Here is a 27,187-nt window from a genome sequence, read left to right on the forward strand (position 1 = left end):
TGGAAAACAATTCAGCAGTATATATTAACATTCTTAATGCTCATGCCCTCTGACATCATTTCTTAAGAATTTATTCAATAGAGGGGTGCCTGGGTGGCGCAGTCGGTTGGGCGTCCGACTTCGGCCAGGTCACGATCTCGCGGTCCGTGAGTTCGAGCCCCGCGTCGGGCTCTGGGCTGATGGCTCAGAGCCTGGAGCCTGTTTCCGATTCTGTGTCTCCCTCTCTCTCTGCCCCTCCCCCGTTCATGCTCTGTCTCACTCTGTCCCAAAAATAAATAAACGTTGAAAAAAAAAAAAAAAAGAATTTATTCAATAGAATTACTTCAAAAAGATACATAAAAATATGTATTTGAATGTTCATTGTATGTTTAGAAACATATATGTTTTTTAAAGGCAAAAACTTGGAGAGAAAAAAAATACCTATTGCTCTGGGCTGAATTATGTCTACCTAAAAGATATGTTGAGGAGTTCCTGGGTGGCACAGTTGGTTAAGCGTCTGACCTCAGCTCAGGTCATGATCTCACAGTTAGCGGTTCGAGCCCCACGTTGGGCTCTGTGCTGACAGCTCGGAGCCTGCAGCCTGCTTCAGATTCTGTGTCTCCCTCTTTGCCTCTCCCTCCACTTTCTCTCTCTCAAAAATAAACAAACATTAAAATATATATATATATATATATATATATATATATATACACACACACATACATATATATATATATTTATGTTTTAACACTTGTATCTATGAATATGACCTTACTTGAAAAGAGGATCTTTACAAATGTAACCAAGTTAAGATGAGGTCATTAGGGTTGACATTAATCCAATGACTGGTATTCTTATAAGAGAAGACACAGGTAAAGAACACCATGTGATTACATATGTAGAGATTAGAGTCGTGAGTAAAGCCAAGAAACATCAAGGATTGCCAGCAATGCCAGAAGCTAGGACAGAGGCATGGGATGAAGTCTCTCAGTGCCTCCAGGAGGAACCAACTCTGCTGACACCTTGATTTCAGAATGCTAACCTCCTAAGTGAGCAAGAATAAATTTTGCTTTTTTTAAGCCATGCAGTTTGTTATACTTTGTTATGGCAGCCCCAGAAAACTAATACACCCATCAACAGAGATTAGTAAGTTACAAGAAACTCACAAAATAGAGGATGCAGTAATAAAAAGTATGCAACAGATATAAATGGACATGGAAACATATGAAATATATATTAATATACGTGAAAAAGTTAAGTTTCAGAACAGCATGTACAATACGAATTTTATGATAAAGAAAACATACCTCTCTGCCTCCAACTCCTCAATGAAACCCATCCTTCTCACATGCCGGCCAAGGCAAATATGGGTTAGACTACTTCCCTCTGCAATCTTGACCTGCGCTGACACCTTCACAGACTGAATTCACTCCCAAGGCCTCAATAATCAACACTCTGCAAAGGATTCCAAAAGCTCTACTCCTACAATCTCTACTATCTTGCTATTACCATCAGATGTTCTGTTGTCATCTGGAATTCACACAGCCAACTGAATATTGCCATTTCTTCCTTCACAACATTGCCATTACATAACCTTGGGATGGCAACTAGATGTCATTCATCTACGTGAACCTGGACCGACTGGTAGTGGCTGCCCGCACGATGCACTGCGTACTCAGAGACCGCATCTGGACACAGCAGAGAAAGTGCTATCGGCAACAGGTAGTGTCCACCATGTGCACAAAGACCACGTTACTATCCCTCATAACCCTTTTTTTGTTCTAGATGCTGCTACAATTCCGGTTCCTTAGCCAGGCCAGGTCAGCTGAGAGAATGAATAAGATGTTTAGTAAACTTTAAACTGTTACTTAATTATTCCCATTATGAATGTAATTTCTAATTTTCCCCATTTCTAGATCCTTCCTATCTTGATACTTTTTTAATGAAAAATCTTTTTTTGCCTCTTTACTAGTAACTTAAGGACTAAAGTTTAACCTCTAAGTCTGAAGTTCAAAGTCTTCCAAAATCTGGCCTCAATTTACCCTTCAAACTTATCATTATGTTCTGAAACAAATACTATTCTCATTTCTAGCCAAGCCAGTCTATTCAATATTTCCTAACACTCCATGCCAATTTTCTACTCTAAACGTACACGTTTCCCTCTACTTGAACTCAGGTGGTTCCTTGCTCCTGACAAATTGTATACCATTTAAGGTCCTCATGTTCAAGGCCCACAATGATGCAGCAAATGCCACAGTGATATATCTATCTTTCCTATTATTTAATTTTTTATTATATGCTGGCTAGTGAAACATATCTTTTTATGCAAGATTTTTGTCCTCACCAGCTACTTAGTAAACAACATAGTTGTAAGAACTGAATCTTCCTACTCCCTCCATGTATTTGAAGATACTGGGGGAGTGTTAGCATCTCAATAAATCCTCAATACTTGACGATGATATTTCATTAATAAAAACAGTGGAAATTTGGATTTCTGATTAGCTTTATGTGTTGCATACAAATCAATTAGCTCCTTTACTATAATGAAAATTTCTCAAGTATTTAGGTATCCTCTGATATTTTTATGGCAACATAAATTCACCATAGTGGAGGGAGAATTTCACTTGAATTTTTTTTATTTTGGAACCAAAGACATGATAAATACACAATTTCACCTCTATTTTAATACTTAAAAATACTACATAGTTTTAGCTTCTCCAAATCTAATATAAGGGTTTAACTGTAAAATGAAACTTGAAAAACATTTCATTGTCCAAAGATTACTGTGTGCTTGGCTTATGATAATTTTTGATCTCATATCATTTTTAACAGCAGTTTATATTCCTAGATGTCTTTCATATTTCCCTTTTGTTTCAATTTATCTGGTATTTAATGAGTTCTCCTTTTACAAAGACATATTTCTATAGTAAATCTTCAGGTCAAGTTAAAAATAAGTTTAAAAAATCACTATAGCAGAGGAACCCCGGAGTCAAGGATACTGAGAAACTAAGTAAACTATCAGAAAGCCATAGTAATTGAACTATGAAGTTACTACAAATCTTTCAATTGATTCTATTTTCTAAAGGGTTTTTTTCTAAATATGCCTCTTCAACATTACTCTACACCCAATTATTTGGTCTCTTTAAAAAAGGGTCACAATTCCGATATAACACATAAACTCCAAAGTGAAATTAATATTGTCTAAATAATCTCACTCTCCTATACTGATATTATAGTCACTAATCCTCCACTAATTTTATAATACTGACAGATACAATAGATAGAAACAGGATATATTTCTGTTATACTATATATACGAACAGAGTTAAGTATACTAAACATTTCCTAATTACTAAACAATACTTAACCACTTAAAAATATTAGATTGTTCAGTCACACACCGATTAAGAGTTATACTTACAGTTAACGATATATATTACTGTGGACAAGAATGTATGAACTTGTTTTGCTTCCCATCTTTACAGTGAAAGTGACCTCTATACTAATGCTGGGTTCTATAAAGTCCTAAAGAGACTAATTTATAATGAAGCCCAACTCTATCTACTCTTTTAAACCTCAACTTTGTATCAGTCTCTAAAATAACCAAGTTAGTTCACTATAGCTGTTAAATCTAACACTTAAACTAAAAACGTTTTAAAAATCTTTATACCATTTTCTCACATGCTTCTCCAAACAGCCAGAACACTCTACATACATTATAGCATTATTCTCTGAAATCCTTAAGCAAGCCCATCTTACAAATCTAAACACTAAGGCTCTTACTGGTTGAGAAATTTCCCTATATTATAAGCTAAGAATAACAAGAAATAGGGGATTTATAGCCAAGATCTGCTGTATTCTTCTAAATCTTCTCCTATACTTATAGTCTACCAGACAAGACACTTTTATATTCACCTTTTTCCTCTATACAAGGTTGCCCTTTCAGTTTTGCATATTCCAAATCCCAAATGTTAACCTTTTTTCTCTTTCCATACTCAAGGTGAAATACATTCTCGGCCCTAACTTCCCAGCAATGCTGTCTTAACTCAGGCCTTCATCAAAACAATGATCCATCTAGGCACCTCTCCCTGTAAACCTATTTAAGAATTTAGAACAGAAACAAAGTAACAGTTGGACAGCTACTCTTACCACCTATATTAGTTCAGCAGCTGACTTAAACCACATTGTTCTTATAAAGGAAGATTTAAGTCCAGATAAAACTTGCATCGGAAATTGAAGATTTTAACAACGTGATCAAGCAATGAGAAATGCTGAATGAGCTCGTAGGGAATAAATGAGTTAGCAACTATAATTAATAAGTATTCAGTGATCTGTATGCTAGATATTATAAAAATCATAGACTACGTAGGTATAAGGTCTAATCTTCCATAATTATATATAGGGTGAGAAAATAAAAAATCTAATGAAAGAATATAAGTAGGTTAAAACAAGTGCTCAGGAATCAAAAGAAATAAAGATTAAAGATGGTTAATAAAAATGGTTTTTTATGCACCACTAAATCTTGAAATAAACAAACTAGTTGAATGTGGCAGAGAAAAGCATCAGTCAACATTACCAACTTAATCCATTTGGACCACAGATGGTTGTAGAGAGGTAGTATGAGGTTTTATTTTTCCCAATCCTTAATTTCTTACTTATTCAGCACTATATATATTAAACTCCACTTGGCAAGATGGCATATACTCTAGAGAAAGTAAGCTAAATCACAGTACATGAAAAACAACAAAACTAACTACAAAACAAGACCTGATCTTGTTTTTAACTCTTCTTAACTGTTCCAAGAAAATACTACCAACTAGTGAATTGCATCAGAACTATTTAGGTAAAAGTATATAACATATATTGACATATCACATATAACTCAAATGAAACCTCAACTTTCACAAAATCTATTTTTTAAACTGTGGCAAAATAGATTTACTTAGGATTCACTTCTTCCATGAAACCAATCACCAATCTAGAGTTTAATATACAGACATATTTCCATTTAGTGAAGTATGTATGTTTCTGCATCCTTTTTCTGCTGGTGGTTACACCTGTCTTTAACCCAATTCTCTTCCCTCACCTGCTATATCTAAGGGGAATGAAATCCTACTAGAGACTTTTTAAATGTCCTGGAATTCCCACCAGCAATGCTTTAATTCAGGCCCTCATCATATCTTATGTGGACTGCTGTAAATACCTACCTGATCTCCTTTGTCTCCACTGTTACTACCTTCAATCTGCCTTCTTTGGTGCTTTCACCTTTCTCCCAAACTTTCTAAAAGTCGTATCTGATCCTGTGGTCCCCCACTAACTAGTGCAATACTTCCTCAACTGTATCTCTCTTACATCTATGAAATACACATTGATATCTTAACAGGTTAGAGAAAATCTGTAGTAAAACAACAACAAAAAAACCCAACTTCGTTTTAATTTAATCTTAACTCACAAAATACACATCCAAGATTGAAGGGAAACATATTAACATGTCAAATGTGTTTCAGGAATACCCTATCAGGAAACAGTAAACTTCAGCAGTGAGTCTCAAACTGTGATATATGTTCAAGTCTCCTGTTGACCTTACTAAAAATAGAAATGCCTGAGTTCCACCTCAGGCCTACTGAATATTATCTAGAGATTCGACCTAGCAGTATTTGTAATCTCCACAATATTTCTAATGCATACCTAAGTTTGAGAACCTAGGCAGAAACTCTCCTTGCTCCATAACAAACTATTAGTAGGTCCCAACTTTCCAAGCTGTTTCATTCCTCTTATCCACCTGGGAGTTACCTACCAATCTTAAATATTCAGGTATCACCCATCCTAAAAAACTTTCACTCATCTGCTCTCCCACCATTCTCTTTTAATCTCCTAAACTTTTACAAAAAATAATAACATCCATATATTTGCGTATGGTCCTTCTAATCCACAAAACTACTCCATAAGACAGAATCCCTATTTTAGAAATAAGAAAACCAATTCTACCACAGGGAGTTAAAAACAAGATTAAAAAAAAAAAACAAAACAAACTTGTCGTAAGTGACCATCTGAGTTTGAACTCTTGTGTGCTGACTACAAAGCCAAGACATTTTGCATTGAGACATGCAGCCTCCTATACATCACTCTGAAGTATTGACTTACTCATCAGCTTACACATTTGTTTCCCTCTTTAGACATAGTAAGCTCCTTGAGGGCAGGCATCAACCCTGATTTTGACCTCAACATTTAGTTACTCAATATATATGTGTTGAGTCACAGAAGGAATGCAGCTCCTCCAGAACTGGGACTATAACTACTGTTTCATTTCTTGAATTCTTAGTTAGAGCTCTAAATACACTTCTTCCCTAACAAATTTGGTCTGACTTTTGACTTTTTCTTTTTATAAGACAATGTATTTCACTATTATTTTAAACTACAAAAAGCCACACAGTGGGCAAAGAGGAAAAAAAGGATTGTTCAAAAAACAATCGTTCTGGGGCACCTGGGTGGCTCAGTCGGTTAAGCGCCCGACTTCGGCTCAGGTCATGATCTCCTGTTTCATGAGTTCAAGCCCCACATCAGGCTCTGTGCTGACAGCTCAGAGCCTGGAACCTGTTTCGGATTCTGTGTCTCCCACTCTCTCTGCCCCTCCCTCCCATGCTTGTGCTCTGTCTCTCAAAAAATAAATAAATGTTAAAAAAAATTTTTTTTAAAAAACAATCTTTCTTACTTTACTCTCAAAGAACTGGAGACTTCAAATATTAATCTTCACAAAAAATTTCATACCACAAGAGCAGGCCACTAAAGAGTGTGATTTTAAATGACAGAAATTCAAAAGGTAAAGGTGACTAGTAAGAGACAACATAAAGATATTGGGCACTGAATACGGACAGTGTATTCAGCAATCCACTTAAGCTAACCAGAAAGAAAGCTCTCTTTCTCAATCACAGTATTCTTTCAGATCTTTCATTTTGAAACGAGGAAACATTACAGGTAAGCATAAAGCAATCAGTCGGTGTACTCACGTTTAAATGTAATGTCCTTCCTGCCTAAAGTTAATGTGTCTGGTATGTCAAACAATACAACTACTTCCTTTCTGACACAGATTTCATAGCAAGTGTAAATAGACTGGCAAAATTTTAAATTTTTCATTTGCAAATAATGTAACATTTGAAAACCTGGAGATTCTCATAAATCAAAAATATACAAAAATTGGTGCTGCTTTAAGAATCTTACACTCTAATTTTATCAGGTTTTGGTGGGTAAAAAAAGTGATAATTCCTTTAGCACCACTTTTTGAAACAAATCAGTAACAAGGGAAGAAACCATTCTAAAACAACATGATGTAGTGGAAAGCACAAGAGACTAGGCATCAGGCGTCCTGGTTTCTAGTTTTGGTTACATTCCTAAATTGTTGTGTGACTTAGGGTTCACTGGCTCCGTTTTCTCATTTGTTTAAAAGGGGGGGAGGGGGCTTGGTTATCTTTAAAGTTGTTTCTCAAAACACTGATATTAAGCCAGTCGTCTTATTTCATTCTTATCAGTAAAATGTAAAATACATTTGAATTAAATGTAATAATTCAATCTCCAACAGGATACAAAAGGTTGATTCCTATGAAGTTAACAATTAACTCATAGGGTAACTTTCCAGAAATTGTCCAATCCTAACCTCTTAAACAAGCAGGTGTAGCCCAGTTGGGCAGATTTAACACTGCTAACAACAGTTGTGACTTTGCACTGCTCTGCTGACATTTCAGTCGGCGCTCCCCGGGTTCCTGTGGCACATGCTGTGCAGGTGCTAACACGCAAAGAGGGGAGAAAGGAACCCCAACAGCGTTTCAACAAAATCAGCCAGGGTCCAACCCAGCCACCGCAGTCAGATGCAGCCTGACAAGGCCTACACCACAGAGCAGAACCTCCCCACCCCCAGAAGTGCCAGCAGCCAATGTAATGAATGCTTCCGTCAACAACACACATTCCCCTTCCCACAGCAGAACTGCTTGCTCCCAACCAGCCATCTGGGGTTGGAACAGGCCGCACAGCACCAACCTAAGAATCACTCTCAGGCCCCAAAAGGCCAAGAGCTACTAGAGATTGCGGTTCCCCTGCGCATGGTTGTGGGGAGAACAGCACCTCCTCCCACCAATGCAAAAAAAAAAAAAAAATCAGTGGGGAGGAGAGCAGAAACCAGGCCTGGTCGAGATTGCTGGAGAAATAAACGCTGTTTCTCTGCAATGGGGAGCAGTAGCATTTCCTGCTCTCATTCTGAACCGATGCACTAGACTTCACCCCCTCCTGAGATCCTAAACGGGGATTAAAAACCACATTCCGGTCCGCTTCATTCATATTTGGGCTTCATTCCTCGACCTACTCACTCCTGAAACCTCTGCCATTGTGAAAGGAGCCCCCCCCCCCCAACCCCACCAGATCAAGCGGCAGGAGGTGAACCGAGGGCCGGTACAGAGGCCCGGTTTTTAAGATCGAGGAGCTCGTGCAAGAATAAATCCCCTTGTGGCCTGAGAGCAAAGTTTGAACCAGTAGCTAGGGCGCAGACCTGGGCCCGGCCAGGCAGGGTTCCAGGGCAGGCCTGCAGAGGTGACACTTCCCAGCTCACGGGCAACTTCGGGAGGCGGTGTCCGGCCGCCCCGGCCGGCACTGCCCAACACCCGGGGAGCCGGGCTGGCTGGAGGCCTGGCCGGGAGCCGGACCCTCCCCGCGCCGCTCCCGCCTTCTTCCCCACTCCCACTTCCCGGCCCACAAGCCCGGGCCCGAGAGGTAACGTCAGGGGTGGCGACGCGGGTCTCGGCCACTGACCACACATTTCTTGCCGAGGAAAGTGAAGAGAGACTCGTTCTCCTGCGGGGTGAGCAGCAAGGACCCCACATTGGTGACCCTCCGCGGTGGAGGCGGCTGCTGCTGGCCGGAGCTCATGGTTTCGCCGGCTGGGTTGCGAGTCCAGGGCCGTCTCCGGAGAGTAGGCGAGTGCTCTTTCCCCTCTCGGTGACAGGGGCGGGAGGAGGGGAATCAGAGGCGCAGCATCTCGCAGCTCCTCGGGCGCGGGGAGGAGGAGGAGGCCACGGGAAGGAGGAGCCAACGGCAGGCCGCACAGAGAAAGGGAAGCTCCCAGCTCCCGCCCGGCGAGGCTCTGGCCGGATGGTCGTTGTCCTCGTACTCCGGCGACTGCGCTAAACTCCCAACTCCTCCTCCAATCCTTCTTCGGCGGCAGCGGCGGCGGCAGCGGCGGCGGCGGTGGCGGCCGCACAATCCAACATGGCAGCGGGGGCGGACGAGACCACAGGACGCAGGACGCGGGGGAGCGCGCCGGAAACGCGCGGCTGCGGGCCGGGCCCCGGAGGAGCTCACCCCGCCAACCACGCCGCGGCCGGCCTCGCCGCGCCGGGCCAAAGCCCCGCCCCCTTCCGGCCGAGTCGTGGACCGCACCGTGAGACGCGGACTGCACGGTGAGACGCCGGGCGGGGGTTCCGCTTACCGGCCCACGGCTCTAGCCTCCTTCCTGCGGTGCTTGCGCCCGGTGGCAGCTGCCTGCACAAAAGAAGAGCCGCCCGCCCCTGTCCGCCCCTGTTCTGTGGACGCACACCTTCGCGAAGCGTCAGTGCAGACCCAGGTCCCCCTTCCCCGAATAGCTCTTATTTCTGGGGTGCGGAGGCCAGGCGTCTACACTGAGGGTTAAAAAGGTCTGGAATCTGGAGACAGAAGTGACGCTCTCCCCTGTGCTCCTCGGTGGTTTAGGTCAGAGCCGCAGGTGCCTGGGGTTTCTCAAACTTTGTCCAAACTTCAGCAGTGGAAGTGGAGGAGCAAACAGGCCTCTCCCAGTATTGTGAAAGAGAGATCCTGCTGATGGATGCTACAAAAACCAAACACACTTGGAAAAAAGATTTCTACCCTTCGCCTGGAGTGTTGCGTGGGATACATGTATTTGTAACATTTAAATTCAAGCCCTTTTCTCTGAAGTACCCTGAACATATTTTTCCCCGTTTTGTGAATTGGAAAATATTCTTTTTCCCCTTCTCATGTTTTTTTCTCACACCCCAAAGACCTTGTTTTCTTTTTATCCAAAACGAATATGCCCATTCAGGGATATTTCACAAATGGAAGTACGTTGTCTGATTTAATCCTTAGAAGTAAATCTCAAGAATTTTTGTTAAATGTGTATGCCTCAGAAAGTTAACTAAGATAACCCCCTTTGTTCAAGTAAATTAAGTACTAAACAAATGTAAAATGAAGTTTTGGACTAAGGAAATGATAAAGAATACCCCCTGCAGTACTAAGCATCTGACTTTGCCACTTTAAACTTTATTCATTTATTGTATAATCTCCATCACCAGGTTTACTAATGAATTTACATTCAATTTCAATAAACAAAAAAGTTACCATATGTTAAACTTAACATCCATGCTATGCCAAATGAAATTTGGTAAAACCATTTAATTATAACATCTCTGATAGCTTCCAATACGAATCATCTATGTACTAAAGAGACTTATAAGCAATTATCAATGCACTTTGAAAATATAAAATTTTTAAATTATAGCTGCCCCTATGAAGCTAGCTAATAGGAATAAATCTAGAAAGGAAAATGAGATCTTGTAGTCCTGGGAGCCCTCATAAAAAATATGGATATTTCAAAATTAAACTCGATTAATAATGTTAAGGGGAAAAGTGATTTAAGAAATCAAACTGTAGGGATGCCTGGGTGGCTCAGTGGGTTGAGTGTCCAATTTTTGATTTGGGCTTAGTTCATAATCCCAGGGTCCTGGGATCAAGTCCTGCATTGGGCTCCACAATGAACATGGAGGCTATTTAAGATTCTCTCTCTCTCTCTCTCTGCCTCTGCCCCTCTTCCCCCATGATGCTTTCTCTCTCCCTCTCTCTCTCTCTCAACTTAAAAAAAAAAAAAAAAGCTGACTTTTTATAAAATAATCAGGTTTAGGAAGCAGCAGAAATGTAAACCTGGAGTTGCCTCAGAATTACGAAGCCAACAAAATAAACCTAGACACTAAATCAGTTGTCTCTGGCATCAAAAGTGAGGTTCCTATAGATTAAAACCACAGTGACAGCAGAAAGCACTACATATTCTTGACAAATAAATTAGAATCTTAATATTGTCAAAACTGTGAACCAGGGTAGTAACAAATACAGGCTTCAGATCGGCCTAATTGTGAATTCTTGTTCTGCTGTGCAGATATATAATTTCATGGGCCTTAGACAAGTTGCTGCTCTGAGTCGGTTTCCTTATTTGTAAAATGAAAATAATTTCTATTTAATAAAGGTGTAGCATAGAGATAATTAAACCTACTTCAAAGTTGTAAAATTTACCAACAAATCATCTGTGAAAGACTTGATACGTAGTGGTTATTCAAATATTACTTGTTCATCATTGACCATCCTTGCCTGTGGTCTCCTTGCTTTCCCTTTGCCTAGGGTCTGCTTGCTTTCCCTTAACTAACAATCAAGAGTTGAGGTGAAATGTGTATTTTTATCTTTGTTCCGTCTAAGCCTAATAGGTCAAAAACTGTCCTTTGCATTTAGAACTCTATGCAATTCTCCAAACATAGTGGTGAGTTGGGGGCATAATTTCTTTGTTCGCAGAATTTCTAATTAGGCGATAGGTTATGCCACATGGACGATATATGTGCCAGTATGCCAAATTTACAAAACTTTTTAAAACTATGTATCTAGAGACAGAATCATATTAGTTTCTGTAATTCTCTTTACAATAGATAATATTTTATGCTATTACATTTTCTAATATTAATCTTATTAGTTAATAAAAGCTGAAAGCAATTTTTATGTGAGAATGCCAAATTTTAAAAGCTTATAGACCACCAAACTGTTTTGAAGATGGGGGGGAGAGATGTGGAAAAGATCTATGGGAAAAAGCAGACGACTATGAGAGGCTAGTTGAAAGGACAGCAGCTATGACTTGAAGTATCTATCCCACGCTCAGACCTACTAGGTTCTAATCATTTCACAACCTCTTGGTAGCCTAGACTATTGTTTTAATTGTTTTTTTTTCTTTCAGAAAATATTAAATGTCTTATCTAATTCTAGATGCAATTTTCCATTTGCCCTTGTTCTTTTTTGTTTAGAAATGATGATAGAAAATTATCACCACCGTAGACCTTTTTTTTTTCCCCAAGTCCAAATCGTTTCTTTAGCTTTGTCTCAGAACTTAAAATGTGGTTATTTTGTCCACAAAATTGCAACCTAAGTTCTTATTTTCTACTCCTTCATTGTTATTTTTTACTTTTCTTTGACCCTTTTCCAACTCCCTGTTCTTAAAATGTGGAAAATGCTAGTGTGAACATTACCTTGGAAATATGACTTCCTTACTCTTAGGAGCATGTGAACAAGCAATATTTGGGGTTTTCCCTTCTGACCATGCATACAAGGATTTTACTTTTCCATGTTCAGCCTGAGACCAAACAGCACCAGCTTGATTTGTTTCAAAGTCTTAGCAAGTTTCTTCTTTCATGCTTGATAGCATATCCTCTATTTGGCAGAACACAAGATATCTTTCTTTCTATTTTCTTTGGCAAGTTATTTTCTTATCTCAAATTCTTTTTACCCAGTGTGAGAGATTGGATTTGGTCCAGGAAATAAGGAAGATTCTATTTCCCTTCCACTAAGTGTCTTGAAGTTTATCAGCTAGGTTAAGAAGACCGTAAGTATTTTATTTTCATATATATACAAAATGCATATGCTGTATTAAAATGACTATGAATGTAAGTAAAAAGAAGACAATTCTTTAATTTCTTCCATTTGACTTTCCTTGACTCAGAATCTATTCTACTACTTTTATTTTCATCTTTCTTTGCTAGGATTCTTTAAGGTAAAGTCCTCACTTTAGCAGAAAACATTAGGGTAGCTTATGTATGGAAATGGAGGCGTATTTTCAGATAGATTCCCTGCCATTATCTTTATACTTTGCAAATTTCTCCTGTCCTGGTCCTTTGTTAATCCACTTTTCTTCTTTACAATTATCATTGTTTATGTACTGTTACAAGTCCTCTGAAACACCCTGTTCTCCTTGCTAATGTTAATAATTTAAAAATGTAGTGACACCCATCATTGTAGGGGTATGTGGAGGTAGCTGCATACTGGGATCAGTCGCATTCAGCAGCCAGTGTAGCCATAATTACCAGTACTGACGTCCTGCTTGAGTTGGCAGACATGGGTTATAGAGACAGAACAACAGCAAATCGGAATACCGCAGAGCTGATGAATGTCACTTCTACCATGCAACTTCCAAGTGCATTCGGTTTAAAGTGTTCACATTGTAAAATGTCTCTGTACATTTTCATGTAAATGTTGCATATAGCAATGTTTAAGAGAATTTGTCCTAGTACATCCTCTCGTTAGATGTTGAATGTTTTGTTTCTCATGAACTAAAATTATCTACTGAAAAATCTTAAAACAGTAAGTTAGCAAATGATTTTCCCTTCCCTCTTCCTTTTATATTCATTTTGAGTACAAGCCTCTCTGGGGCTTACTTTTTAAGAAATAGATAGCTTATTTACAATTTATTCTGATTTCTTATCGATGTTAGTAGAAAATTGCATTCTTATTCATGCTAGTAAATTACCAGTGATAGTCACTACCACTACATGGCATAGTCTCCACATACCTAATACATACCTTTATGGCAGAAATTATTTGAACAGCTAAGTATGTTATAGTTCCCAGGTTGCCGCTTCCTGGCTTTTTCGCCATGGTTCTCTGACGTTAATGAATATTCAATGGCCTTCGGTTTAATTATTTCAGATGAGAAGGGAAAAACATTGGCTCCTTTATTATAATGTGCTCAATGTCAATCTACTTTGATTGAATTAGTAGGCAGCTTGGATACTTGTGATGATTTGACAATGTCATGTATCCCTATTACCTCACTAAAAGTATCAGGGTGAAAGATATGGTCTTCTCTATCATGTAACACGTTGTTGTTGTTGTTGTTGTTGTTGTTCTTATATTGGTCAGGTTTATTTGATTTTCTATTTCAATAATTTTTGTATTTTATTACTCTCTTCTACTTCAGGCTTAGTAATTTGTAGTTCTTTTCCCATTTCAGAGTTGAAATCTAGGTTTGTTTATTTTTTTATGGAGATATAATTGACATTCATGTAATTTATGAATAGCTTCTTTGCCAATCCATTAAAATTGTAGTATGTCATTTTAATATATCATAATATGTTGTCAATGCCAGTGATATACACATTTTCTATTTGGAAAATATAATTACTTTGTAAATGTCTGTCTCCTCCATTATTAGCCTGAAGGCTCTCTGAAAGCTGAGATCATGTCTTATTCATTTTGATATCTTCTTATTCTCAGCACTGAACCTATACAGTAATAAATGTATATTTCTAGATCAAATGATCACCTCTGATTCAAGGAACAATATATGAATACTTCTCATAAGTACAGAGATAGTTATACATGCTCTGAAATCAAGACAAGAAAACTCATTGCCTTATCCAAACTCTTCCACACAGTAATAATTATGTAGTATTCTAAGAGTGTCTGGAGAGAAAATACAATACCTAGAAATCCGCACACAACCTAGTGGGAGCAGGGAGAGGGCTTATAGCTCACAGCAATAGACAGAGGCGAACCCCATTGTAGGTGGCCCAGAAAACTAATTCAAGTCCAGAGCATAAAGTGATTTTGTTTTCCCCCTGAGCAGTATCCAGGAACCTACCTAGTTCAGGAGAAATGTGGAGGCTGTTGTTAGGGATTTCTGAGAATAATAGGTTTTAGCATGAATCAATTGCTGGAAAAGTAAATCAAGGCCTGACCTGGTCTAGGAAGGCAACTCTGGAAGCAAGGCCAGTACCCAGGTGTCCTAAAAACTAGAATACGAACAAGGACCAGGACAAAAGGTCAGTAGACTGGCCATCCCTAGGGACTGGGTGAGATAGACCAGTAGTTCCCAAAATGTGGGTCCCTCAACCAGTGGCAATAAAATTACCTGGGAACTTGTTAGAAATATAAATTCTCAGGCTCGGTTCTTGAGTTAGAAACTGAGCCAGAAACAATGGGGGTAGAGCGCATCAGTCTACATTTTAAAAAGCCCACCTGGTGTTTATGATGGACTGACCTTCAAGAGGTCAGAGGGTTAAATTTACTTTCAGAGGGGACATTCAGAGGGTTAAATTTACTTCTACCAACAATTACTTCCCTCCCCCTCCCCCAGCACATAAGAAATATAGCATTCTGCACACCATGTCTGAATCCCATTCCTTTTGGGGGAGGGAACTATAAAAACCACTGGAGTTTATTCTCGTCAGTTTAAGGCATAGATAGTGTAGTATCTGTAGGCACAATGTCTTTATTGTTCACATCTGGCAAAACAGCTGCTAGGCCAAATGAATTAGCTATTCTAATCTGAGTTCTGATATTAACTAGCCATGTAATCTTAGTAAAGTCACTCGACTTCTGTATGCTTCCATTTCTGATTTATGAAATGAAAGGAATGAATTAATGATAAGGTCCTTAATAGCTTAAAACTATATAAAAAATTCATATTTTTGGTTTGAAAAGGCATCCAGCTTTTTTACTTATTTAATTTTTAAACATTTTATTTTATTTTATTTTTTTAATTTACATCCAAGTTAGTTAGCATATAGTGCAACAATGATTTCAGAAGTAGATTCCTTAATGCCCCTTACCCATTTCACCCATCCCCCCTCCCACAACCTCTTCATATTTAAGAGGCCCTTATGTTTTGTTCCCCTCCCTGTTTTTAAATTAATTTTGCTTCCCTTCCCTTATGTCCATCTGTTTTGTATCTTAAAGTCTTCATATGAGTGAAGTCATATGATATTTGTCTTTCTCTGACTAATTTTGCTTAGCATAATACCCTCCAGTTCCATCCACATAGTTGCAAACGGCAAAATTTCATTCTTTTTGATTGCCGAGTAATACTCCATTGTATATATATACCACATCTTCTTTATCCATTCATCCATTGATGGACATTTGGGCTCTTTCCATACTTTGGCTATTGTTGATAGTGCTGCGATAAACATTGGGATGCCTGTGCCCCTTTGAAACAGCATACCTGTATCCCTTGGATAAATACCTAGTAGTGTAATTGCTGGGTCATAGGATAGTCCTATTTTTAATTTTTTGAGAACTTCCATACTGTTTTCCAGAGTGGCTGTACCAGTTTGCATTCCCAGACATCCAGCTTTTTTAAAAGTAATGGATGGGGCGCCTGGGTGACTCAGTCCGTTGGGTGTCTGACTTCAGCTCAGGTCATGATCTCACTGTTTGTGAGTTTGAGCCCCACATCAGGCTCTGAGCCTGGAGCCTGCTTTGGATTCTCCCTCTCTCTCTGCCTCTTCCCTCCCCTGCTCTCTCTCTCTCTCTCTCTCTCTCTCTCTCTCTCTCTCTCTCTCCTTCAAACATAATAAATAAACAGTAAAAAAAAAAAAAATTTAAAAACTCTCCCACCCTTTAAAAAAAAGTAATGGGTAAAAAGGCAGTGTGTAAGAGAATATAAGGAATTTTTTGCATTATTATAAATGCCCTTTGGTGGTATAAAAATGAATATAGAAGCCCTATTATAAGTCCTCCTCTACTGCAAGAGGGGCTGGTAAGAATTTCAATGCCCTGAGCATAAAACTTCTACTTTTAATTATTTCAGCAAGAAAAGAGTAGCTAATTAGTGACTATGGTTTCATGGAAATAGCACTCTAATATGTATCATTTATATTCAAAAATAGATTGCATAAAACTTGATAATTACTAAATCAGTCATGCTTCTCAATTTCCCATGGCTGGGAGTTAATATTACTAGTTTTTTGTTTTTGTTTTTTTTTTAATAGATCAGGAAAAACATTGAATACTCACTAATTTAGCCAGAGTCAATGGTTATATTAGAATACATTCCTGACTCCCTGTTTGGAAATCACACAGCTCAAATCATTGTATTAGAGATGGTGGGGACCTTAGCAATCATGTAGTTCAAACTTCTCATTCATCTATGCCCAAAAATGTAAAAAGCAAAAAAGTATAAGAGAATATGTGAATATACCAGCCAAAGGCAGTACGAAATTTCTGGAGAAGGGAGCAAAAGTGAGCCTTTAGCAGGCAACACTTTCACCACTGGGAGCTATGTGCGTGGACAGGCCGGAGGGGGGCAGGGGGGGTGGGGGGGTGGGGGAGGGTGGGGGGGAGGGCGGGCAGGTACACCAACAGTATAGTTCCTTCCTGGAAAGTTTCTAAATCCATGACTTTGCCTTTGCACTCACAGCATGCCAGATAATCATTTCTAGATTTGTATGAGCTGACATCCAGTTCACACTCTGTAGCCATGTCATGGGCCCTGACACCCAGAGGAGAGGCTTTTTGCTAATTCCCACAAAAGCACCGAATGCACTAGTGACAGCCTAGAAGGTGCAAGTGAAAGGCCTCGGTAACTACTGCTCAGCAGGACATGGAAGGCAATACTGACAAATGTTTAAGAAAAAAATAACACTTGGGTACCAATTTTCCTTTCATCAAAGCCCAATCATTGTTTTTCTCTGTTTGGTAATCCATCCCCTAATCTTGATTTCACTTGTTACCAGGGATAAGTAAAAAACAATCATTTCTTAGTCTCTAAAGCATCTGGAGGCTTATATTTTGTTTGGGTTTCGACTCTTGCCCTAGGCTCTGACTCTATAGTACTGAAACCTCAGGGAAACTTCGGCAATCGAAAACCCACAGAGGGGCTCACATCCGTCATGGTTCAACTAAGGAATCATAAATTAAGTAATTAAGACAGAATGAATTTTACCCAGGATATTGTTTTCACAGGTGCTGGGAACACTGAAAAACCAAATAGGGGACAGCAGACACAGAGATTAGCAGTAACAAAAAGTCACTAGAATTTTGAGAGTGGGGGGACTAAGGGAGAGGGAAGAAGCAGAGATATCTAGAGGGAGCTGGCTCTTCAGCTGGCCTATTCAGTGGAAGCTCTCTACTGTCAGGCCCTCTCAGGAAAGAGAAGGGAGAAATTTCCTGACTTCTCTCTTTCTCCAGTCCTCCAGTCCTGCAAGTGCCTTTCAGTAGCTGAACCAAGCTGAAAATCGGCTGGGTTGGAAGCCAGGAATTGTACCTTTGTAGGAGTCACCCCCTCACAGTACAGAACAGAACAGAACAGAACAGAGGAAGGCTGAGAAATTGTTTGACAGCAAATTCTCAAGAACAGGTATGATGTTATTTGCTAAAATAACCTTAGAAGGTTGCATGTAGACTTCTAAGTTCCCAGTCTCTGGGTCTCCTTCAGAGATAGCAGGATATACATATTTCTAAATTCATTTTCTCCCGACTGGACTTTTTTTTTTTTTAATTTTTTTTTTCCAACGTTTATTTATTTTTGGGACAGAGAGAGACAGAGCATGAACAGGGGAGGGGCAGAGAGAGAGGGAGACACAGAATCGGAAGCAGGCTCCAGGCTCTGAGCCATCAGCCCAGAGCCTGACGCGGGGCTCGAACTCACGGACCACGAGATCGTGACCTGGCTGAAGTCGGACGCTTAACCGACTGCGCCACCCAGGCGCCCCTGGACTGGACTTTTCTCACTCAGAGTTTCTGCTCGTTACTAGCTTTTACATAATTTACTGATAATCAGATTCCACATACTATCTTTATTCTTCTATATTTTCCCGTAATAGGTAACTGTTTTTCTTCAAAAGCTAATGTCCATACCCCTAAGTAGTGGTAGCTATTTTTTATATTTTGTGACCTTGCCCTTAAAAGGTCACGTCTAAGGTCTAAGACCCTTCTGAACATAGACAATTGGATCACAGGAGAACACCTAATCTCAGCTGGGCCGATCGAATTTGTTTCCTGAGATCTGGGAATCCTATGTTCTAGATGTTAGTATGTGCGGATTGCATGAACTTGGGGCATATAAATGCAAGGAATGCGGGGAGGTCGTTTTCTACTGTGTACATGAAAGAAGAGAAAGCAATTTGCAGAGAGAAATCAGAATGAAGCCTACTTACAGAAAGAAGCACAGATGGGAGCTCGTGAGACCCCCAGAGAGGGAGATCCAAGAAGAGTAGCCTGCTTCTCTGTTAGTCATCCAGTTCCTAGTTGAGGCCCAGGATGGCTTCCTGCTCTTGGATACTGACAGATAGGCCATTATCCTATATAAATAACTCTTTTTTGCCTTATTCGAGGGGGGGGGTGTGGGGGGGGGAGTGGGGGGTTCTATTTCTTGCGACTAAAAGATGGCCTAAATTAACATTTTAACTAGTTTAAACAAGGAGTTTAAAAATTGTTTCATCTTTTCTTTTTCATGTTTCCTTTGCTTCTCCTTTAAGGTACTTAGGAAGATATGCACATGGAATACTGGTACTTTTTTTTCACCTGGTATGCTTCACACTGAAGCTATTGTATTTATATTCAGTTAAACTGGGGCTTTGAACCAGTGAAAGAGGAAAGCTCTAATAAGCATCAAAACTGACTCGGTGTGTTGATTCAATTCCTACATAATGACGGTATCTATATGCATGCACATTATAATGTTCTGACACACACGAGAGTGTGCCTCCCTGTCATAATTTCCTGTTTTAATGAAGGTCCACACAGCATCCCACATCTCCCCCAGGCTTTCCAAGCACCATTGGATGTACTGCGTTAGAAGAGACGATTGGCAGACCACCTCAGGCTAAACTTACTGGTGAGCCTTCTGTTACTCTTGGCTCCACTCCAAGATAGCAGTTTGCAACCACTGGATAAATAAATCGAAACGAGACGCTCAATTATGTCTACTGTCATAACCATCCAAAGAGGTCCACCAAGCCTCGTTTCCTACTGGAAAGACGCGTTAGAAATGGCAACATGTTCTTTATTCTGAAGGAGATATTTTTACGTGTCCTCCTGAGATGTCCCGGAGGCATCAGGCTTCTGTATTTGGTGGTATTCATTTCCCCATCACATTCATTAATCTGACCGAGGCACCTGGAATACTTGAAAACTCCCAATCTACAGGTCAGTTTCAGTGTCATGTTATTTTATGCAGTGAACTAGCACTCGCAGGATGAGGCAAGAGGCAGAGAGACTGTCATTCATATTCTACACTGGGAAACTAGCAGTGAAACAGCCCTACCTTATTGCCTATGGTTATTACAATCTAGAATGTATTGTGATTTTAGAAAGCTTTACAGCAGGGGTCAGAAAACTATGGCCAGGGCTCAATCTGGCCTGCTACCTGTTTTTGCAAATAAGGCTTTATTGGAACATAACCATGCTCATTCTTTTAAGTATTATCTATGACTGCTTTCATGCTATAAAAGCAGAGCTGAGTAGTTGCAAAAGAAACCTGTATAACCCATAAATCCTCAAATATTTACTATCTGGCCATGGACAAAAAAAAAGTTTGTTAACCCTTGCTCTGGGTAATTAAATATGTATATTTTTGCCATCAAATAATAGAGGTATGAAGAATTCAATAACTGTGAGATAGCATTGAATAAATTAACCAAAGAGAATGACAAACTCTAGTCTATAAATTCCTGCCTCAGAACACAGCCTGAAACTTGGGAACATTCTGTGATAATTCTGGTGGGGGTGGGGGGGAATCTATCTTGGATCATTATAGGACTGAGTTAAGCAAAAGTGAAATTCATAATTTCATCCAGGGTTGCTGAACTGACTTATGGATTAGACTATCTTAAATACTTTGTATTAAGATAGGGATGACCATTAAAATTACTTATGACAAAGAAACTCACTGGTTATTCTATTCTACATTTCTTATAAGAATCATTGAAGTTAGGATGTTACCCCCTTTTTTTTTCTTTTTTACAACATAGCTCAAATTCTATCCTTCAAATGACAACAGAGGTAACTCAATACGCATTATGTCTGGCATCTGTATGCTCAGTGAAGCACAGCATTTTCTTCCTAAAAGCTTCTGCTTTGTCGCACTCTATACTTCTCTGTAAGCTTACTCCATCAGTGATTTACCCTCTTTCCTGTATTTTAAATATTTTCTTCTCCATTGGCTTTCTCCAATGAATGTATAAACAGGCTCAAACATCTCTCAAATTAAAATTAAGATGACTTTGATTGTTTAGTTACTAACCTGTATCTCTCCTCTTCACAGTCAACCTTCTAAAAAGAGTGATACACATTCATTGTCTCCATTTCTTCCTTTCTCCTTCACTCATCAAGCAATGCGAGCTTGTTTCCACCCCTAACATGACAGTGACTAAATTCACCAATATCTTAGTAACTACTAAATCCCCCCAAACATTCTTTAGTTATGTGACACGTTGGTAGAATTTGACATTTTCTCTTCTTTGCAGGCTCTCTCTCATACCATCAGCCAGTATGTTATCTCTCTCTCCTATTTGTGCAATCACTCTATATTCTCTATGGGCTCTGTGTCTTAAAAATATTGATCTACCCAGGGGATGCCTGGGTGGCTCAGTCGGTTAGGTCCTATGGCTCCCCTCTCTCTCTGCCACTACCCTGCTTGCTCTCTCTCTCTCTCAAAAATAAATAAATAAACTTAAAAATATATATTGATCCACCCAGAATTCTATCATTTTGCTTCTTTTCTTTGGCCTTGAAGATTGTAGGAATCCAAACAAGACCTGGTGAATAGATTTTGTTAACCCTATTCACCTGAATTGTATAAGCAGGCACGTATTGAGCATTTATTACATGCCAGGCACCTTATTGAGTGCTTTAGATACCTTCCCATTTGATTTAATTTAATTCTTTCCTGGCTTACGGGAGATATTTTTAACATCTCTTTTCACATTTAGACGACTTGCGTGAGTCAGTGAGAGTAAAAGCTGACTCAAAGCTGGATATTTTGACAGATGGCCTATGCCCTTAACAGTGACACTATGCATGTCCACGGCTTTTCACTACATCGTCTTTGTGATTCCCATATATCTCTCCAGACTTCTCTCCTGAGGCCTAGATCGGTAGCTTCAACTGATAAGCTCCTCCAAGTCATCATGCGCAAATCTGAACTCATGATCTTTGTTCCAAATCTTTCCTCTTCGGGTGTTCCCTATCTTAGTGAACAGCAACTGCCATCTACTCTTCCAGTCAGAAACTTCAAAACCACCCTGTTCTGTCCCTCACCCCGTCCCTGTCCCTGTCCTCTACACTCCAGTCACTGTAGCGCGTCAATTTTACCTTCTTTTAGCTCTCTATCCATTACCCCTTTTCGACCTCTTCTGCCTGTGTCCCCCATCAGGCCATTCTTGACAGCCTTACGAATATCCCTGTTTTCAGTCTTCCTTCTGCCCTGCCCCCAATTCGTCCTGCACGGCATTGCTAGCAAGCGAGCGAGAAGCTGACCATGTTCCCCTCCCCACTAAAATTCCTCAGGGGTTCCTCATCGCTCGCAGGGTAAGATTGAAGTTCCCTCACTCAGATGCAAAAGGCCCTTTAGCGTCTCTCCCTTCCCACCTATCCGGCGTCATGCTCCGGTGGCTCCCCCTCCCCCACCCCTCACACCGCAGGCTCAGTGCTCACAGCTGCCTGAACAGGCCGCGTTTCTTACACCCTATTCCCTCCGCTTGGAATGTCCTCTCTCCTGTTTCCTTGTTGGTCTGCGTGGCAAGCTTTCCTTCAACAACCAGGTCGAGTGTTTACCACTTTTGTGAAGCCTTTTCTGCATTTCCCAGGGGGAGGTGCCCCTTTCTCCCCTGTGCCTACATTGCAACTTGCATGCAATGCCAGTACAACTTACAATGAATTAAATGTGTTTGTACTTGTTTCCTCAGTTGATTCGAACAACGTGGATCCTGTATTTTTACATGCATATGTAGATTTTTTTATATGCACGATCCCTTATTGCCTGGCACAGATCCTCAACAAATATTAGTTGATTAATGATTAAAGAAACATAAAAGGGAAGGGAGGCAAGAAAGGAAGAGAGAAACAAAAGGAGGACCCTTCAGAGCTGTAAGGAAAGACTCCAGATTCCTTGTAATTCTCTATCGCCTTTTTTTTTTTTTCAACGTTTATTTTTTGTTTTTGGGACAGAGAGAGACAGAGCATGAACGGGGGAGGGGCAGAGAGAGAGGGAGACACAGAATCGGAAACAGGCTCCAGGCTCTGATCTGTCAGCACAGAGCCTGATGCAAGGCTCAAACTCAGGGACCGCGAGATCCTGACCTGGCTGAAGTCAGACGCTTAACCAACTGCGCCACCGAGGCGCCCCTATCGCCTTTTCTTTTAAGTAATCTTGGCTCTGGAGTGTTTGGGTGGCTCAGTCGGTTAAGCTGCTGACGTTGGCTCAGGTCATGATCTCAGGGCTTCTGAGTTGGAGCCCTGAGTCAGGCTCTTTGCTGACAGAGCCTGGAGCCTGCTTCAGGTTCTGTATCTCTCTCTCTCCTTCTCTCTCTCTCTCTCTCTCTCTGCCCTTCCTCCACCAGCACTCTCTCTCTCTCTCTCTCTCTCTGTCTCTCTCTCTGTTAAAAATAAATAAACTTTAAAAAAAGTTTAAATAATCTTGGCCCTCCCAGTGTTAAGTATCTGAATCATGACTAAGACTTCTGTTCTCACCCATTTGGATATAAATACTGAAGCCACCCTCTACAGCCAGGTAGGCTCCTTCTAAATTTTCCTCCTTATTGGAAGATCTTTTGCCAGCTACCAGCTTCTTCTCCAATCTTCTTTTTCTCAACACTCCTGATTACATAACAATTTCATAAACAAAGAAAGCAACATTTTCTTTTGAAAGTGGCAATGACTCAATAATAGCACCAGACTGACCAGGAATCATGTATTATATTTAAATGATTTGTCTGAATGTATTTCTACTGCGTAAAAACACAACATGGGGGGCGCCTGGGTGGCGCAGTCGGTTAAGCGTCCGACTTCAGCCAGGTCACGATCTCGCGGTCCGTGGGTTCGAGCCCCGCGTCGGGCTCTGGGCTGATGGCTCAGAGCCTGGAGCCTGTTTCCGATTCTGTGTCTCCCTCTCTCTCTGCCCCTCCCCCGTTCATGCTCTGTCTCTCTCTGTCCCAAAAATAAATAAAAACGTTGAGAAAAAAAAAGATTAAAAAAAAAAAAAACACACACACACACAACATGAAAGACTTAGAAGCTAACCATTCTGAACATTTTATTCATCATTCAAAATATACATTAATCCAAAAACTTGTCAATTTCTCAAGGAAATTTTGGCATTTTGTTTCCTTTCAATTTTTTTTAACGTTTATTTATTATTGAGAGACACAGAGACACAGAGCATGAGCGGTGGAGGGGCAGAGAGAGGGAGACACAGAATCCGAAGCAGACTCCAGGCTCTGAGCTGTCAGCACAGAGCCCGACACGGCGCCTGAACACACAAATCACGAGATCGTGACCTGAGCCGAAGTCGGACGCTCAACCAACTGAGCCACCCAGACACCCCACATTTTGCTTACTTTGAATTAACAAAGCTATATGTGATAAATAAAGTGAGTCATCACTCTGAGGGTGAATGGAGACGATAACCAAGTGGTGATGTTGCCCATGTAAAACGATCTTTGGCACGTTGGGGTAGGGGTAGGGAAGACAGACCACGCCTGTATAGGTAAAGAGAGAAATTGACAGTATACAGTTGTCAAGGACGCAATGTGTTAGTCAGTTTTGCAAGTCAAGGGGTTAAAACGTAATCACTAGGTGGAGAAATCACTGCTCTTAACATATGACAATACTGGGAATCCGTTAACTCGATGGGAAATACGGTCAGAAAGGAGATTACAGTCTCTTCCTCTAATATTTTGCACTTAATTTTCACACACTTCTCAAAAGTAGTATCTGCTAATGAAATAGTTTGTCTTTTCAAAATTAGCCCATGAGATAGCAAATATTTATGTAAGTAGAAGAAAACATAACTTTTCAATATTTAAACGATCAAAAACTAAGACTGAAGGGAACAATTGCTTTTGCAGTCCCTCTTTCTGTGGTCAGCTTTCCTTCAGCTAATTCACTACCAAAATAGAGCAGGTCTTTATCTTAGTCTTCATATTTATTTAAACCAAGGCTATGACTGAAACAAACAATATTCTCTTCCTGTTTCCTTAGTGTAACAAAACATTGTCCTGAGGAGGTTTATTCTCTGGACATGCTCTCTCACTCTCTCCTGTAAGGTCAGGCTTCTTTTTTTCTTCTTTTCTTTCTTTTTCTTTTTTATCATTCTACTCTTCCTTTAGCTATTTTCATTTCCTTCCGGAGATACGCTTTCCAAGGCCACCTCCTGATATTTCTCTCATTTGCCTGTTGCTGTGGTTCCATGACATTACTTATTCTTCCTTCGACAGATTAAGTTTCCCACTCTCCAGCTTCTGTTCCTATAGTTCCCGATTGCAAGTATAGTTTGGATTACTAATAACTTTTATTCTGTTCTGAGGGACGTTATGTTGATATCTTACCTATTATGAAAGGGTTCCTCATTGTAGTTGCTGCAGAACTCTTTGAATTACAAAAAGACTTTTCTCTTTCTTATCAACAATACTTGCCTTCCGTTCTTTTGATTTTCAAAGCATAGGAGACTGTCCTCAATTAAAAATATAGAACAGCAGTACTCCAAAACCACCTCAGGCAGCACAAACCATAATTTTTTGCTGTATTCAGCTACTCTCAAAACCCAGTAAGACATGTGAGATTTAGAAAAGTTTTCACTGGAACTGCTCCCCATTGAAGTCCCTAGGTAACCTAACTTTTATTTTTTGCAGTAAATTCAATTCCCGGGAGACTAGATAGTTGTACCATATTAACTTAAACCTCTTATGAGATCAGAATACACTAAGTTACAGTTTCAAATGCATTAAGTTACAGTTTAAAAACTCTTGACTTCAACAGAAGATTGTTACAAGAAAAAATATTATGAATTCACTTCTATATTGATTATAGAATTGTTGTTTGGAGTATTTTTCTCAAGTAATAGGAGTTCGTAGCCTCTCTATAAAAGTGCTTACTGAGAAATTTCTTTTGGAATTTAGTTGCAGGGAATAGGCTCTTGGGAAATGTGGACACAATTTCTCTTTTTTTTTTTTTTTTAATTTTTTTTTCAACGTTTATTTATTTTTGGGACAGAGAGAGACAGAGCATGAACGGGGGAGGGGCAGAGAGAGAGGGAGACACAGAATCGGAAACAGGCTCCAGGCTCTGAGCCATCAGCCCAGAGCCCGACGCGGGGCTCGAACTCCCGGACCGTGAGATCGTGACCTGGCTGAAGTCGGACGCTTAACCGACTGCGCCACCCAGGCGCCCCACAATTTCTCTTTTCTGATAATAGCCGTAATGTATTTCTACCCCACCCTCAAAGTCCCCATCTGCCCCACCGCAGGCTAGTAGGATACTCAGGGGACAATTTGATACTCAATCATACACACTATCAATGTCTTTAAAATTTCTGACATGTGTTTGATACCTTCATGATGCTTGCCGTTTCCTCGCCCTCCCAGAAAAATTTATATTCTCACCTTAATCAGATCATCTTTTTTTGCTTTAACAAATGTATTTTAAAAGAACGATTGAGGGGCGCCTGGGTGGCGCAGTCGGTTGGGCGTCCGACTTCAGCCAGGTCACGATCTCACGGTCCGTGAGTTCGAGCCCCGCGTCAGGCTCTGGGCTGATGGCTCAGAGCCTGGAGCCTGTTTCCGGTTCTGTGTCTCCCTCTCTCTCTGCCCCTCCCCCATTCATGCTTTGTCTCTCTCTGTCCCAAAAATAAATAAACGTTGAAAAAAATAAATAAATAAAAAAAAAAGAACAATTGAGTTTGATGTGGTAGGTACATTTTGAATTCATATTCAAATAAATAGTAAGCTATTAGGATAAAAAGTTATCATATGCCTCATGCTTACAAATCATCTCACATGCTATCAGTGGTATAATTATCATATATTGGAAAACATCAAACTGTGTTAAGTTCTAGGATTGACTTCTTTTGGTTCTGATTTTCTATTTAATAACTTTATTGTATATGTCTTTTGTTGCCTCAAAGTAACTTGCTAAAACGGACTTGACCACAGATGGTAGAATTCTAAGTGCAATAAATTTATGCAAAACAAAACAAAACAAAACAAAAGAAGAAAAGTAGAAGAAGAAGGTGAAGTAGAAGGCGAAGAAGAAGGAGGAGGAGGATTGGGTTTTTGGTTCTCATAGTTGAAAAGTCTAAGATGGACTTCTTTTTTTTTTTTTCCTAAATGTTTATTTTTGAGAGAGAGAGAGAGAGAGAGCATGGAGAAGG

At 40.1% G+C, this 27,187-nt stretch overlaps 1 protein-coding gene across 1 annotated transcript in view; it reads right to left on the reverse strand.

Annotated features, from left to right (window-relative positions):
- The window catches only part of WASL (WASP like actin nucleation promoting factor), a 63,434-nt gene extending 54,056 nt beyond the window's left edge, over positions 1-9,378 (reverse strand). Inside the window, exon 1 of the mRNA XM_045495486.1 lies at positions 8,776-9,378. Coding sequence (XP_045351442.1) covers positions 8,776-8,892 — 117 coding nt within the window. The 5' untranslated portion in view covers positions 8,893-9,378. The remainder of the gene's footprint in view (positions 1-8,775) is intronic.
- Between the last annotated feature and the right edge of the window lie 17,809 nt (positions 9,379-27,187).

The sequence above is a fragment of the Leopardus geoffroyi genome, chromosome A2 (genome assembly GCF_018350155.1).
Source record: "Leopardus geoffroyi isolate Oge1 chromosome A2, O.geoffroyi_Oge1_pat1.0, whole genome shotgun sequence".
Lineage (NCBI taxonomy): Eukaryota > Metazoa > Chordata > Mammalia > Carnivora > Felidae > Leopardus > Leopardus geoffroyi.